This window comes from Papio anubis, chromosome 10 (genome assembly GCF_008728515.1).
Source record: "Papio anubis isolate 15944 chromosome 10, Panubis1.0, whole genome shotgun sequence".
In the NCBI taxonomy this organism is placed as follows: domain Eukaryota; kingdom Metazoa; phylum Chordata; class Mammalia; order Primates; family Cercopithecidae; genus Papio; species Papio anubis.
The window spans coordinates 43781441-43795934 of record NC_044985.1 but is presented as its reverse complement, the minus strand read 5'-3'; the positions used below and the strand labels follow the sequence as shown (position 1 = coordinate 43795934).

Below are 14494 nucleotides of genomic sequence, written 5' to 3'. Positions count from 1 at the left end.
CATTTTACAATGAGTTTATCTAGACATAATCCTATCACAAGTCCAGAAGCATCTATACATACATGCGTGTATGTGTATATAGAGAGAGTATATAGAGAATATATAGAGAAAGAGAATATATATGTATATACACATTAGTCATCCACCACATAATGACGATTTTGTCAACAACACAGCACATATACGATCATTGTCCCATAATTTTATAATACTGTATTTTTACTGTACCTTTTCTATGTCTAGATACACAAATGCTCACCATGGTGTTACAATTGCCCCCAGTATCCAGTACAGTAACATATTGTATAGGTTTATAGCCTAGGAGCAATAGGCTATACCATATAACCTAGGTGTGCAGTAGGTTTACCATCTAAGTTTGTGTAAGTATACTTTATGATGTTTACACAATGATGAAATCACCTAATGATGCATTTCTCGTTACATATTCCCATTGTTAAAAGACACATGACTGTGTGTGTGTGTGTATGCACACATATACATATATACATACGTGTGTATATACATATATGCACACACATACCTAGAGAAATCAGAATACAACTTCAAAATCTTTGTGGCTATCATCTTTGTTTGGTGATTTTTGACCAAAGAATTAAGCCCAGGACTCTCCTGCTCCAAGTTCCTTAGAGCCCAGTCATCAAGATAGAAAAGTAAGCCACTTGCTAGACCAAAGTTTACAAGAGAAAGTCCACAATTCTTCCTCCTACAGTGAACTTGGCAGTGTCTCCTACAAGTAGAATCCTGTTTCACTTGTGATTTTTTTTCTACATCCACTTTGTTTTCAGTAAAAGTATACGAATTTTAATACTGATAGATAATTTTGTTTACAAATTCTTCCTACTGGATAGTTTTCAGAAATAATGCCAGTAACTAACACTTGTACAGTGCTTATTTATGGGTCAGGTACCGTTCTAAACACTGTTATATACTGTCTTAGGTAATCCTAAATTTTGCTGGAAGAGCAAAACTTATGAGGCAAAATGCCTAATGCACATTTCTTTCTTTCTTTCTTTCTTTTTTTTTTCTTTCAAGAAAAGTATCAGTTACGAGAGTTTGCAAATAAATGTTATTTGTTTGGAACATCCAACACCCATGTTAGTGTCTTACACATGGTAGGCACCCAGAATAATATTATGGAAATAACACACAAGTCCATTATTTTAAACACTTTTAAAATCATTTTTGAAGTATTTCATACATCATTAAGTGGCCATATCCAAAGGGGCTCTTTAGGATTAGATGGGTTACTTGTCTACAGCAAAAGTGTCCAGGTACCTCCCTCTTTAACAGTCTCTGCCCCACGCCTCTGCAACATCACTTCTGTTCCCCTCCTACCTCTCGGTCTCTTCTGTAGGGATCCTTTTTTTCTGATCACATTTTAAGTCCTGAAGCTCTCCAGAGTTTTTCTCACTCTGCCTACTTGCCCTAGATGACCTGATCCATGAAAACTTCAACTACCACCTTTCCCTAATGGATCCCAAACCCCAAACTTCAGGCCCATATATATATTCAACCTCCTACTGGGATGTCCCACAGGCCCCTTGAGCTCCTCAGGGCCAAAATGAACTCATCATCTTCCCCACCCAAAGCTGCTTCTCCTCCTCTGCTTCAATAATTAGGTTCTACTCTGTGCCAGGTATTGGTGATACGGCAGTGACCATGAGCTAACTTCCACTCCAGTTCAGTGAAAAGCCACATCATCCATCTAGCTGCTCAGTCTAGTCACCTGGGGAGAATTCCACCCCTCTGTCTCTTCCCTCAACCCTCCGCCTGGCACCAATCGCACCCACACCCTGAGCATTCCATGCCCGAATATATATTCTTTCCTCGCTGCTCCCATGGGCACTGCCTTGGTTCATGGTCTCATATCTTCTTGCCTCTACTCCTGATTTTTCTATCTGTAGCTTGACCTGTCTACTGATGCTAAAAAATGTCTAGACAAAACTTTCAGGATAGAAGCTCTTCCTTTAGCCAATAAGGCTTTTCATGGTCTGACTTCTGACTTTTTGTTGTCCTTTCCATTTCCCCACTTGCCACACTCCATATGCACCTTTGGCTCTATCCATAGGAAAGTTTTGTGGGTGTTAAGCAGGTCGAATGATCCCACATGCATTCCTGAAATGCATAGAACCTTTTTTTTTTTTTGTATTGTCTACCTGTATCTTTCAAATTCAGCTCAAGCATCACTTCCTTTGGAACCCTCAAATCTCCAGTCTAATTTGGAAACTATTCCCCTATGTATATTTATTAGTAGTAGTATTCGTTAGCCTGCCTCCTACACTAAATTGTAAGTTCGATGACCTTGTCTTATTTAATTTTATATCCTCATACCTAATACAATCTTTGGCACATAGTATATGCTCAATTAAAGTGTGTTAAGTAGTGAATTTTTTGAGCACTCAGTGTATGCCTATGGGATTTCTTTTTTTTTTTTTTTTTTTTTTTTTTTTTTTTTTTTTTCTTTTTGTGGAGAACGGGGTCTCGCTATATTACCCAGGCAGGTCTCGAACTCCTGGGCTCAAGCTATCCTCCCGCCTCTGCCTCCCTGAGAGCTGGGATTACAGGCGTGAGCCACCGCGCCCGGCGCCTATGGGATTTCTAACTGGTGAATGCAAAATTAGGAGATATATACATTATCTCATCCAGTCACAAGCATTGAAAGTAGAATTTATTCCGTCTGTTTTATAGATGAGATGCTCATGATCACACAACTTGAGTGATATAGAGGGGTGGGCTTTAATCCAGGTCTGTCTTGCATCATTATCCTATGGCATCTTAACTAAAAGCAAAAAATAAAAATAAATAAATAAATATGCATAGAGACACACATTCACATCAAATATCTTTTACATGCTTTCTGGATTACCTCATTTGGTCTGATTACAAATTCTATTTCATGTAATATGTGGATGAAAAGAGTCAAACTATAAAATATTTGAAGAGATTTATTCTGAGCCAAATATGAGTGACCATGGCCTGTGACACAGCCCCAGGGGATCCTAAGGACCTGTGCCTGAGGTGGTCAGGGCACAGCTTGGTTTTATGCATTTTAGGGAGACATAAGACATCAATCAATACATGTAAGATGTACATTGGTTCTGTTCAGAAAGGTGGGACAACTCAAAGGGGATGGGCAGGGCTCTCAGGTCATAGTGGTTGGTGATTGGCTGAAAGAGTTTATCTAAAGACCTGGAATCAATAGAAGGGAGTACCTGGGTTAAGATAAGGGGTTGTGGAGAACAGGGTTCGTATTATGCAGGTAGCAGGCTTCAGAGAGAACAGATTGCAAACATTTCCTAGAAGACTTAAAAAAGGTTCCAGATTCTTAGTTAATTCTCTCTTGGATCAGGAAGAAGATCTGGAAAGAAAAGGGGATTCTCTGTAGAATGTAGATGTTCCCCACAAGAGACAACTTGGTCAAGCCATTTCAAAATATGTCAAATAAATATATTTTGGGGTGAAATACTTTGATTACTTTCAGGACCTGCTATCTATTATGTTGGTATCTTATTGCTACAAAAAGTCTACTTTGTCAGTCTTAAGGTTTCTGTTTTTTTGTTAATGCTGGTCAGTTGTGCCTGAATTCCAAAGGGAGGAGGGTATAATAAGGCATGTCGGACCACCCACTCTGATCACGTCCTGGACTAGTGTTTCAGGTTTATTTTAGAATGCCATTGGCTGAGAGGAGGGGTCCATTCAATTGGCTGAGGGGCTTATATTTTTATTTATGGTTTACAACCATAAAGTAAGCAAGTGGATCTTCAGTTAGCGAGACCAGATCTAAGCATGCACAATTAGCAAGACACATTTGATAGAATGTATCTACACTCATACTGCACCCCTCCAACACACACACTTCGTTTCTCATTTTTTTCTTGTCTTTCAATGATGGTGCTTAAAGACAAAGAGAAAACATGCCCCTCACCCCCTCAAATCTGCAAGTGTTTTTGAGCTGTAAGAAGCATAGAGCATTTTGTTTTACAGACAACGGCTGGACTGGCGAGTACTGCAACTGCACCACCAGCACGGACTCCTGCGTCTCTGAAGATGGAGTTCTCTGCAGCGGGCGTGGGGACTGCGTTTGTGGCAAGTGTGTTTGCGCAAACCCAGGAGCCTCAGGACCAACCTGTGAACGATGTCCTACCTGTGGTGACCCCTGTAACTCTAAACGGTAATGTCTCTGCTTTCGTCCATTCCTTTTGTGGATAGGTTTATAGTGATCAAATTTACAATGGCATTTTGTAAACTCAGACCTCAGATTGTATTTGCTGGTTTGGTCTCCAAACATCCATCAAAACACACACAAACCCACAGGGCCTCTGTGATCTTCAGCCTGGAACATCAGTCTCTAGCTTACCTCTTTCTCAGTCCTGGTTATCCAGAATCACGATGTCACATTTCTGCTAGAGAGTAGCATGGGGAAATCGAGCTGGTGTCCCACACTGATAACATCAGATCACCTCTCCATTACAATAGCAGCCACACAGAAGGAATGCCCTGGAGGTAGACGGATGACACCCACATGCAGTCAGTAGCTTTTCAGGGGAAACAGACAAGCTTTTTTCTTATCTGGAAGTTTATAGCCTGACCTTACTGATTCATTCCTATCAATAGACTGACAGAGACAAAGAGGCAGAAAGATGATCTTAGCTTTCAATTCTGTCCTGCTTCTTTACCACCCATGCTCTTTGGCACCTTTCTTTGGTTGCCGTTATACACAGCTATTGTGTATTGTGTTTTCTTTTATACCACATGCACAATAACAACAATAAAACCTCACAATTTCTTAATGAAATTGGGGCCACATTTGTAGGTCAAGTGAAGCGAGCCTCCAAAATGGCTATTATGATATTGCAGTGGATAATGTATTATGCAGCAAATATGCTTCAGCATTTCAGATTTTCATGAACTCTGATGCCCAAAATGGTGACATTTGCATTTCTGACATAAACAGAGTGAGAAAAGCAATTTTTCACTCAGTGGTTACTCACCATTCAGGTGTCAAAACTTCTCTGCCACTGTCACTGGCAAACTAAGACAAGACGCATGCCAGGAGAAGCATGAGGACATGATTAGGATGATTTGAATAGGATCTAATGTAAAATGTCCCTTCAAGATGTTTCTTCTATTACTTTTCTGTTTCATCTTCTCTATAAACATGATTCAATCTTAAATCTGAATTACAAGATAGGAAATTAATAATAAAAGCCATTTGAATTTGGGGAATCAGGTAGAGTGACCTCCTTGGGATTTCTGTTAGTTTGGAGATGAGTCCATTTTTCCATTTATTCATGCATGTATTCATTCATCAAGTAGGTATTAAGTGCCTACTATATGCCAAGAATCGTGTTACGTCATGGGCAATGCAATGATGACTGAAACAGCTAGAGCCCCTGCCTTTACAGGTGCTGGGAGTCTAGTGGGAAAGATAGACATCTTTTAAAGTGATTGCGATGCTACCTAGGCTGACAGTTTTAATAGGGGAAATAGAGAGTGCTATGGAACTCTGCAGCAGGGGATAAGGCTACCAGACTAGCTAGTGCAGCCATCAGTGAGATGCACAAAGATGAAGAGATTTTAAGAGCTTCCACAATCACCAGACCCCTTCAAAGCCACTCCAAATAAATATGCGATCTAGATAAATCCAATGTATTTGCAATGCCAAGGCAACTTCACAGTAAAACCTTCCCCACTGCCTAATAGGTTGCCCTTCCTGTGGAAAAATCCTGAGCCTTCCACTGTGAGGGAACTGATTGGTCTAAGGTTTAGTGAAGGTTTGCCTGAGGGAGTGCAGTTTCAGCTGAGATTTGCTGAGTTATGGGTGCGGGTTGGGTGTTTCAAGCACTTAGCAGAGCATACATTTCCATGGCCAGAGGAGAGAGAGACAGCAGGTGTGTCCACAGTAAGAAAACTTTTGCTGTTTTTGAATTACAACAAGCACAATCTATTTGTAAAGTGATTTTCAGCACAAGATTAATTCAGGGTCTAAATTTTACTTTGCTCTATAGATGTCTTTAGAGTAGCTTAATTCTTGGACGATGTTCTTGGAAATGTACTTTTCTATAAATAGTGATCTTTTATTTAAAAGCCTGTATTAATGAGGATCCAGGCTGTAATCCACAGCTTTTGAGATCCAGGCTCTAATCCACACTTTCATTAAGACTTAGACTTATTCAAAAGAGTTACAGAAAAGTGAGTTGTGAAAATTATCATATAAGACATATACAAAGTCCACTAATCATTCTTGGAATTCTGGTTAAGGTATAGACCATTTCTGTTAAGAAATTCAAAACTTCTCCTAGTCCCTAATCATATTTTAGGAACATAAGCTCTCTGTGGGAAAAAGTAAAATGAAAACAGCTAAATCAATTTATTTTCTTTGATTGTTTGTTTACTTAACCAATCAGGAACAATCATTACAGGTAAATGAAAATGGTAGCTATTATCAAGACTGGTTCAGAGAACATTGATTACTGAGTGGAACTCAGAATAATTCAGTGTTCACTTGGGCATTACCCAACTATCTTTTTGAAAATAACAAAAGATAATGACATCTATGAGATACCCCTATAGCACAAACTGCAACAATAGCAGTAAAGCAATATTCAAGCTGCAAATCTATTTTCCACCAGCATGAACTGATACACTGTTGGATACTGTCCACAGGAGCTGCATTGAGTGCCACCTGTCAGCAGCTGGCCAAGCCCGAGAAGAATGTGTGGACAAGTGCAAACTAGCTGGTGCGACCATCAGTGAAGAAGAAGGTTCTGCTTGTCTTAAATTGTTTTTTATTTCCTTATGTAGTTCTTGAGAGGCATAGTTCTTGACCCTCTGTGAATCGAGGGCTATTTAGTAGCTTGACCTTATTTGTACCAGAGCATTAGCTCACTGACATTCATTTTTTAAGAGTAAATGCATCCTATAAGACTAGGAACTTGATGGCTCAGGCCACAAGCATTTCAAAGTTGTGGCTATTCTATTTGACTTCAGCTCTGTTGCCAAATTCACCTCTGCTTAACAAATTCAACTGTAGAGAATTCCAGAATGCTATATTTTTCAAACTAGAAAGGGAGAAAAATTAAAGAAATGGCTAAAGGTTAGCCCCCAAACTTGAATTCACCCTTTTCATCCAATTGCTTTATTTCAAGATAAGATAAAGCCAACCGTAAATCAGTGTTCCAGATGGTGGCTCCCAGGTACTGGGTGGTTTCTGGTTAGTGGCCATTTTTCCTCCCCTCCATATACTTTTATTCCCAACCTTCCAAAAATGGGCATTACAATGACCATCCTCAATTCTCTGTTGCCTCACCCCCAAAATATAAGAAGGACCTATTATCTTTCACTGCTAAGCAAACTTCTCTTGCTTTCATCTGTCATTTTAAATTTAATTACTTAGAATCAGAGTCTAGTGGCAAGGTTTCACCTCAAATATTTAAATCGCTTGTTTTTTAACTGGCAATACCTTTTAAACAATAATTTGTGGACTTCAAAACAAAGGGGATGACTGACTCTTCCAACAGAAACAACCTGGGAGAATTTAATTTTGTATCATCCTGAACTCGCTGCATTATCATGCGGCTCAGGGTAGAATTGCCACTCTGCACACGTTAGAGATGTGACCAAGATGTAGCTCAGGTGAAGTGAAATAATCAAGCTAATAATGTGTGACCCTTCAGGATATGTCTCTTTAATAGATGGAATTAGAATACGGAAATTAATCCATTTCCAGCATGGAATGAGTTAATGAACTTTATATTGTTTTGAAGATTACTTACATTGTCTCAAAATTGAGAGTTCTGACTATGCACAATTGGATTACCGTATATGGAGGGTCATGGTATGTGCTCATAAAACCCCTCACCAATGCTTTTCTTGTGACCAAAGATAAACATGCCAAATAGCAGTACATTGGACAAGATGGTGTGCGCCTTACACTACTACCAAAGGCGAGATACATGAAAACACTGAGCAGGCAGCCTCTGTGGACTTCCCACATTAGTACCTGGTGCAAAGTCCTAGCATCACCTTCTGGGCTCATTTCACAGCAAGCACTGGGGATATTTACCAAGTGTTTCTGAGAAATGCGTAAAAATTGCAGAAAATGCTCTGCAAATTGCTAAGCCTCAATTCACTAACAACATGGGAAATCTAATGTGTTGAGGAAAAAAAGGAGTAAACCTTACATACATGTAAATCATACTGGCAAGAACAAGGTACTTACTATATTTAAGTACACAGGTTTTTTCCAGTAGATTATCATAAATGCTGAGATTGAAGAGGAAGACTAGGGCTCTAGTGGTATTTAAAATATTTAGTCTTTTTGTGTATTTGACTAAATTATTTCAAAATAGGGAGATACAACTATTTCTAACTCAACAATTGAAAATAAAAATTGGATTACTAATACCATTTAAAGCACTAATCTGGATGAATTTGAGAGAAAAAATGTTTTTAATTCAGACTGTGTGTTTAAAAGCCACTTTTCTGATGAGCCTTTTTATAAGCTTTATTTCAAGTTACTCACCCAGTTATGTTACTGATCACACTACCTTGAAATGATTGCATCGTATTTGTCTTTTAACGACCTACCCTTCCCCCAACACGGGGAATTTTATTTTAATAACCCCGGCCAGGTCCAGTAAGCCTCTCTCTAGGCTTCAGTGCAGCTATTTGAAAGAAAATAGGAGTAAAATAAAATTCACATAACTATATAATCTGTACAAATTGTCCTCAATTGTGCTGCGGGTGGGCACATCAAAAGAGATGTTATTAACCTTATTCATCCATTTTACTGAGAGTCTTTTTTTTTTTTTTTTTTTTTTTTTTTGGAGATAACGCCACACTCTCTCCCTGGCTGGAGCGTAGCAGCAAGATCAAGGCTCACTGCATTCTCGACCTTCCAGGCTCAGCCTCATGAGTACCTGGGACTACAGGCACATGCCACCATACACAGCATAATTTTTTGTAGTTTTTGCAGAAATGGGGTTTTGCCATGTTGGCCAGGCTGGCCTCGAACTCCTGAGCTCAAGTCATCTTGCCCGCCTCAGGCTCCCAAAGTGCTGGGATTACAGACATGCACCACAGTGCCCAGCTTGAGAGTCATATTTTTATTTACCCTACCATACATGTACTCAGAGAATTGTTTCTCAAAGTATATTCCATGCAACCTTAGATATGAAAGCATTACATGGAAAAAGGCACCGCTGGTAATATACATCTTAGAAATAGGAAACTGGGTTTCTTGTTTTCTTTGCAGGACTTCTGAGAGTTGTTACGCATTTAAATTAAACACGCATTGTGAATCATCAGGAATGGCAAGGGGAGGAATTGGAATAAAGGATTCCCAAACTTACCTGACCATAAACCCCTTATGCTTTCCTTGGGAAATGTTGTGTTGTTTGTTTGTTTTTGCTTTTGCTTTTTGAAAACTGCTAATTAATCCTAGAGCTGAGGTCTTAAACGTATGGCCATCTTGACTCAGTGGTGCAGATGCTCTATATTTCTCACACCCTCCCCAGACCTTCCCAGGCCCACCTCCTCACCCCTGTTTTCACATTTCTTCCTTCTCTGAGTATGGTTCCATGGACTGCTTGGCATCTTATTTTCATTCTATTATTCTAGAGCAGCACTGTAGACATTCACAAAGGAAGGGAAAAAAGAGAGGTCTATTTTCTATGAACAACAAAAGAAATTATGCAGCGAATTATGCAAATCTGTCGTTGCACATTTGATAATACTATTTCAATATCCAAACACTATGGAACAGGCTACATCTAGAGCTGTAACAATCACGAAAAGGACTGGTGAAGTAATTAAAGCAAGATGGAAGTTGTGACTCAAAGATCATATTCTGCCATTCCATTAACACTTAAATAACCCCGGCCAGGTCAAGTAAGCCTCTCTCTAGGCTTCAGTGCAGCCATTTGAAAGAAAATTTTTAAAAACATGGTTAATATTACTGAAAGGAGTATGATAAGCAGTTCACATATTTCCTACCTCAGAATAAAATGTTTCATTAAATATGTTCAAGGCAAGGAGAGTGAGCCTGCACTGTTCTCACAGAGAGGGGGAAAGAAGCAAGAAAACACTCCAATGAGAAAACGCATAGTCCCCAAGATTTCATGAACCCTAGTTAATTGGAGTGGCAAGTTAACAGGAGGTGTGGTAAAGGCCAAATAAAATAGCCAATGTATGAATTAAATATGCAGTACCATTTGCAATCAAACATATGAAATAACACACATCTCACCAAATCTCTTAATCAGAATCTCCTTTTTTAAAAAAAAGGAGATTAAATACTTATTAAACAACTCACTAAGTGTACAAGCTCCTGTACAACCAGCCTCTCAAATCAGAGTACCCAAGGGTGGGTCCCCAGAATCTATATTTTCAAAACTCCCAGGTGACTTAGATGACCATAATCATTTGGCAATGTCTAGACTAGGATGATTTGTAATTAGATTTCTTAATATTCCCATGTAATAGATATTACTAATGGGTTCAAAAACAGTTTGTACACTTAAATCTATCATCCAAAATCTTATTTATAATGCTAAATGTCTTGCTGGTTCCTGTTTTCATAGATAATCCAAAGCATACTTCTCACAGACACTGTCGGGTTTTTCATTTCAAACAAAATGTGAAGACAGCAAACAGCAACTTAATATTTCTATCTATGGCTATGGCATTTTTCTACCAAAAACTGACTATTATTTAATTTTTGTTAGAATCAGAGAACACATTCGATTCTGCTTTATTCATGTTTTTATTGTTAAGCTAATGAGAGAGATTATAAGTCTAGTAGGAGTATGTCCAAGATTATCAGGGGCAGCCCCAGTTTTAATGCTCTGATCCATTGTAGCATAACACACTAACTTTGGACGCATGTCCTAAAAATTTAGAATAAGAGCAAAAGGACTTCTACTTACAGGTTTCTGAAAAACAGGGTTTGTAACTATCATTGAAAAGTCTCCAACTTAAAAGATAGGAGAACAGTTAAGCAAATTTGTTTGGTTTTCTTAATCAGGAGAATGCCACATAATGTTGGCATAGGTCCTGGACTACTAAAATTTCTGGTAGATAGTACGGGCATCTCTGGCCATTTTACTTTACTTTTAATTTCTGTCATGACATTCACTTTCTGCCTCTTGAATGAGCTCAATAAGGAAGAATTCCCACTTGGAAAATATTTGAGGGAAACTGGATTTTTTTTTTTTTTTTCAAATTAAGAAAGGAGCTCTACTGAATGATAGACAAACTGTCACTGTGGATTCATTTACCTTTATCCTTCTGGTCCCTGAGCTACATAACGCTTCAGTTTCAGTTTCCTGATATTAATTTATGTTACTGTTCCACAATACATGGCCAGCATCTTGACTATGCCATTGTGAGAAAGGCCCCTTTAAAAGTATCAGTATCAGCTTGAACTGTGCAGAAATGTAATCTAGACATTCTTCATGCTCCCAGCAAAGAAGAACCTATAGCCCCCTCATTACCATAATCAGGGCCATTCTATTCCCAAGGCAGCTGTGGGTACCTGCCTTGAAGTACGTTCAGCCTGTTGCAATCCTGCCCATATCCGTTTGATAGGTGCATTTGATGGTCAGTCCTGATTGACCACATCTGGAACTGTTCTTCTGGAACGTGAGTAAAAACTAAAACCTCACTTCAGGAGGAAAAAAAACCCTATGCCTTTCCTATTCTCATTCTGCACTATTGAAAACTCTAATTTACATATTAAAACTCAATACCACTTTGTTTTAAAAATAATCTCTTTTGGAATCTTTTTAACCTAATGAATGACTCCTTTATTTACAGATTTCTCAAAGGATGGTTCTGTTTCCTGCTCTCTGCAAGGAGAAAATGAATGTCTTATTACATTCCTGATAACTACAGATAATGAGGGGAAAAGCATCATTCACAGCATCAGTGAAAAAGGTGAGTGGTTTCCTTTCCATTGCCCATGGCAAATGACACTACACAGGAGAAGAGAAAGCAACCAGAAAATAGCTCTGGGTAGCAAACCAGGAAAGACATTTCCAAATTTTTGATGAAGTTTCTTAAAGTTTCCCAAGGATTGAAAGATGCCAGTTAGAAGATTCAGTATGTTCCAGTGTCTCTTATTAAGACCAGATAAGGGTCAGGCACAGTGGCTCACACCTGTAATCCCAACACTTTGGGAGGCTGAGGTGGGCAGTTCACTTGAGGTCAGGAGTTGGAGACCAACCTGGCCAACATGATGAAACCCTCTCTCTACTAAGAATACAAGAATTCGCTGGGCGTGGTGGTCTGCACCTATAATCCCAGCTACTTGGGAGGCTGAGGCAGAAGAACTGCTTGAGCCCGGGAGGTGTAGGTTGCAGTGAGCCAAGATCGCGCCACTGCACAGAGTGAGACTCTGCCTAAAAAAAAAAAACCAGCTAAGGTGACTTGGAGTTGGAGTTGCAGCAGTCATCATCTTCCTGAAAGCTGACTGATGAATTATAGAAAGGTAAGTGAATTAAATGAAATGTAAGCAAAAGGTCTATCTTTAGGAAATGGTAACAGAGAGGAGTGTGTCCATTTTTTTTAAAAGAGTGTGAATCAGGCAAACCTTGGTTCAAATCCTTCTCCATTATTTAATAGCTGAGTGACATTCTGGAAGACACTTGAATCTCTGAGTCTCTATTTCCTCATCTGTAAAATGGAACAGATAATAGTACTTTTTCTAAGTGTTGACTCAAGGATTAAGTGGAATAATGCACATAAAATAGTGGCAATACCTAACTCTCGGTAATGGGTCATCAAATGATGATGCTGAATCAGAAAAGACGTTAAGCAGCAAATGAGGAAGGATGTCAAGGTGTCCATTGCTCCTGTGGATTTTCATCCACACCAACTCATAGAGTCAGTTCTGGACTTGGGAAAGCCTTAAACATTTTGCATTCAGTGAAGGGGAGAGAGAAGTTTATATTTAGTAGAGAAGAAAGTAGGTGAGAAGGTATTCATACTTTGAGAGGGATTCAAATGTTAGTGGGTATCAGACTTCGTTGGGGAACTTGTTAAAAATGCCTATATCCTGAGTCAACACCATCTGATGTGTGGCTCAGGGCTCTGCATTTTAACAACTACCCTGGCAAGCCTGATACAAATGGTCCCAAGATCTCCCTGTGAGCGACAGCCCTAACACGGACTGCATTCTCATTTACTCACAGGTAAATACGAGGCACTCACAGGTGCCTCATATTTTCTGTCTTTCATCAGTGATGCGTTCCTCCCTATTCCTGCAGATATGACAGCTACATTAAATCAGACCTCATCAGACCTTGTTTGCAACCTCCTCCTCCCCGCAAAAGCTTGGAGTCTAAGTTCTGCCCCAGACAACAGCGACAGGGCCAGGCCATAAGGCAGATAGGTGTGTTTTGTTGTACCTGCTTGCTTATTGGTATGCTGATAAAATATTAAGTCCTGAACTTGAAACCAAAAGTATCAAATTGGCATCACTTTAGAACATAAAAACCAAAGCAATGTCAAGGGAACCAAAAAGTAGGTTCAAGACAATTATATCCCAATCAAGAAAACATGATCAGAAAAAGGTCACATTGCAGTTGCTGAGGGCAAGGGAGAGATAGAGGTTGGCACAATCCAAGGAATCTGAAGATGATTGTGAACTTGGCCTTGAAGCTCAGGTATGCTGAGTGCCCCTGGAGACTTGCTCTGGAAAGCTCTCATGTAAATCAACTCCTTTGAAATGCATACATAAAATGAGTCTTATGGCCATTCATTAGGGAAACATAAGGAGAATCCTGCCGTACAAGGAAGAATTACTTTATAATACCAAAAAAAGCCTGCCTGCTCATTATCTGTCTGATAAAATAAAATTCTCCAACTACAATCCCAACCCTCTGTGACTGTGGCAGTGGCTTTGGCAAGTTATCTTGAAATCAAAGCCATCCCTTATCGTATTGATTCTATTGAAAAAAACGAGTTTCAAACAACAAAAACAAATTTCCAGAATAAGTCCTGCTTTTAATTCAGAGACTTTTGTATCTAGTTGATGAATTTTTTTTTCAGTGAAACATGCCTTGGGCTAAATGCCTCCTCATTACTGAGCTGTTGTCTGTTCTTTTATTCTTCCTCACAATACGAGTGGCACCGCAACATGCCACTCTGCAGAGCACACACAGATGCCCTGATGCTTTTTACTATGGCGTGTTATTATCCCCATGCTTTTGTAGTAGGGAAAAGTGAGGGGAAAAATTACCTCCCTGAGGCTTAACAAGAGTCACCTGACAGCTTCCAGGCTCCCTCTTCCTCAACAAATGTCCGCATGGTTGGGTAGGCCTGGCGCTTCCAGGGGCCAGCAGAGCAGAGCCTGTCCCCAGAAGTCCATAGTCCCTCCTGTCTCCCGTCTCACAGCTTTCAGACTAGAAAATCCTAGGGTGGCCTGGTGGAGGCTTCGGTAGAAGAGGCAAACTGAGAAGAGAGAAAGGGG

General features: G+C 39.5%; 1 protein-coding gene across 6 annotated transcripts in view; it reads left to right on the top strand.

Annotated features, from left to right (window-relative positions):
• Window positions 1-14494, top strand: part of ITGB6 (integrin subunit beta 6) — a 162634-nt gene that overhangs the window by 134992 nt on the left and 13148 nt on the right. For 5 of the 6 annotated variants that reach the window (XM_031651299.1, XM_031651301.1, XM_031651300.1 and 2 more), the window contains one exon: window positions 3371-3936. In XM_031651299.1, the coding sequence (XP_031507159.1) occupies window positions 3371-3492 (122 nt within the window). In that variant the 3' untranslated portion in view covers window positions 3493-3936. Of the gene's footprint in view, window positions 1-3370; window positions 3937-11838; window positions 11959-14494 lie in introns of those variants that run through there. The other variant, XM_031651303.1, reaches the window with a different exon arrangement.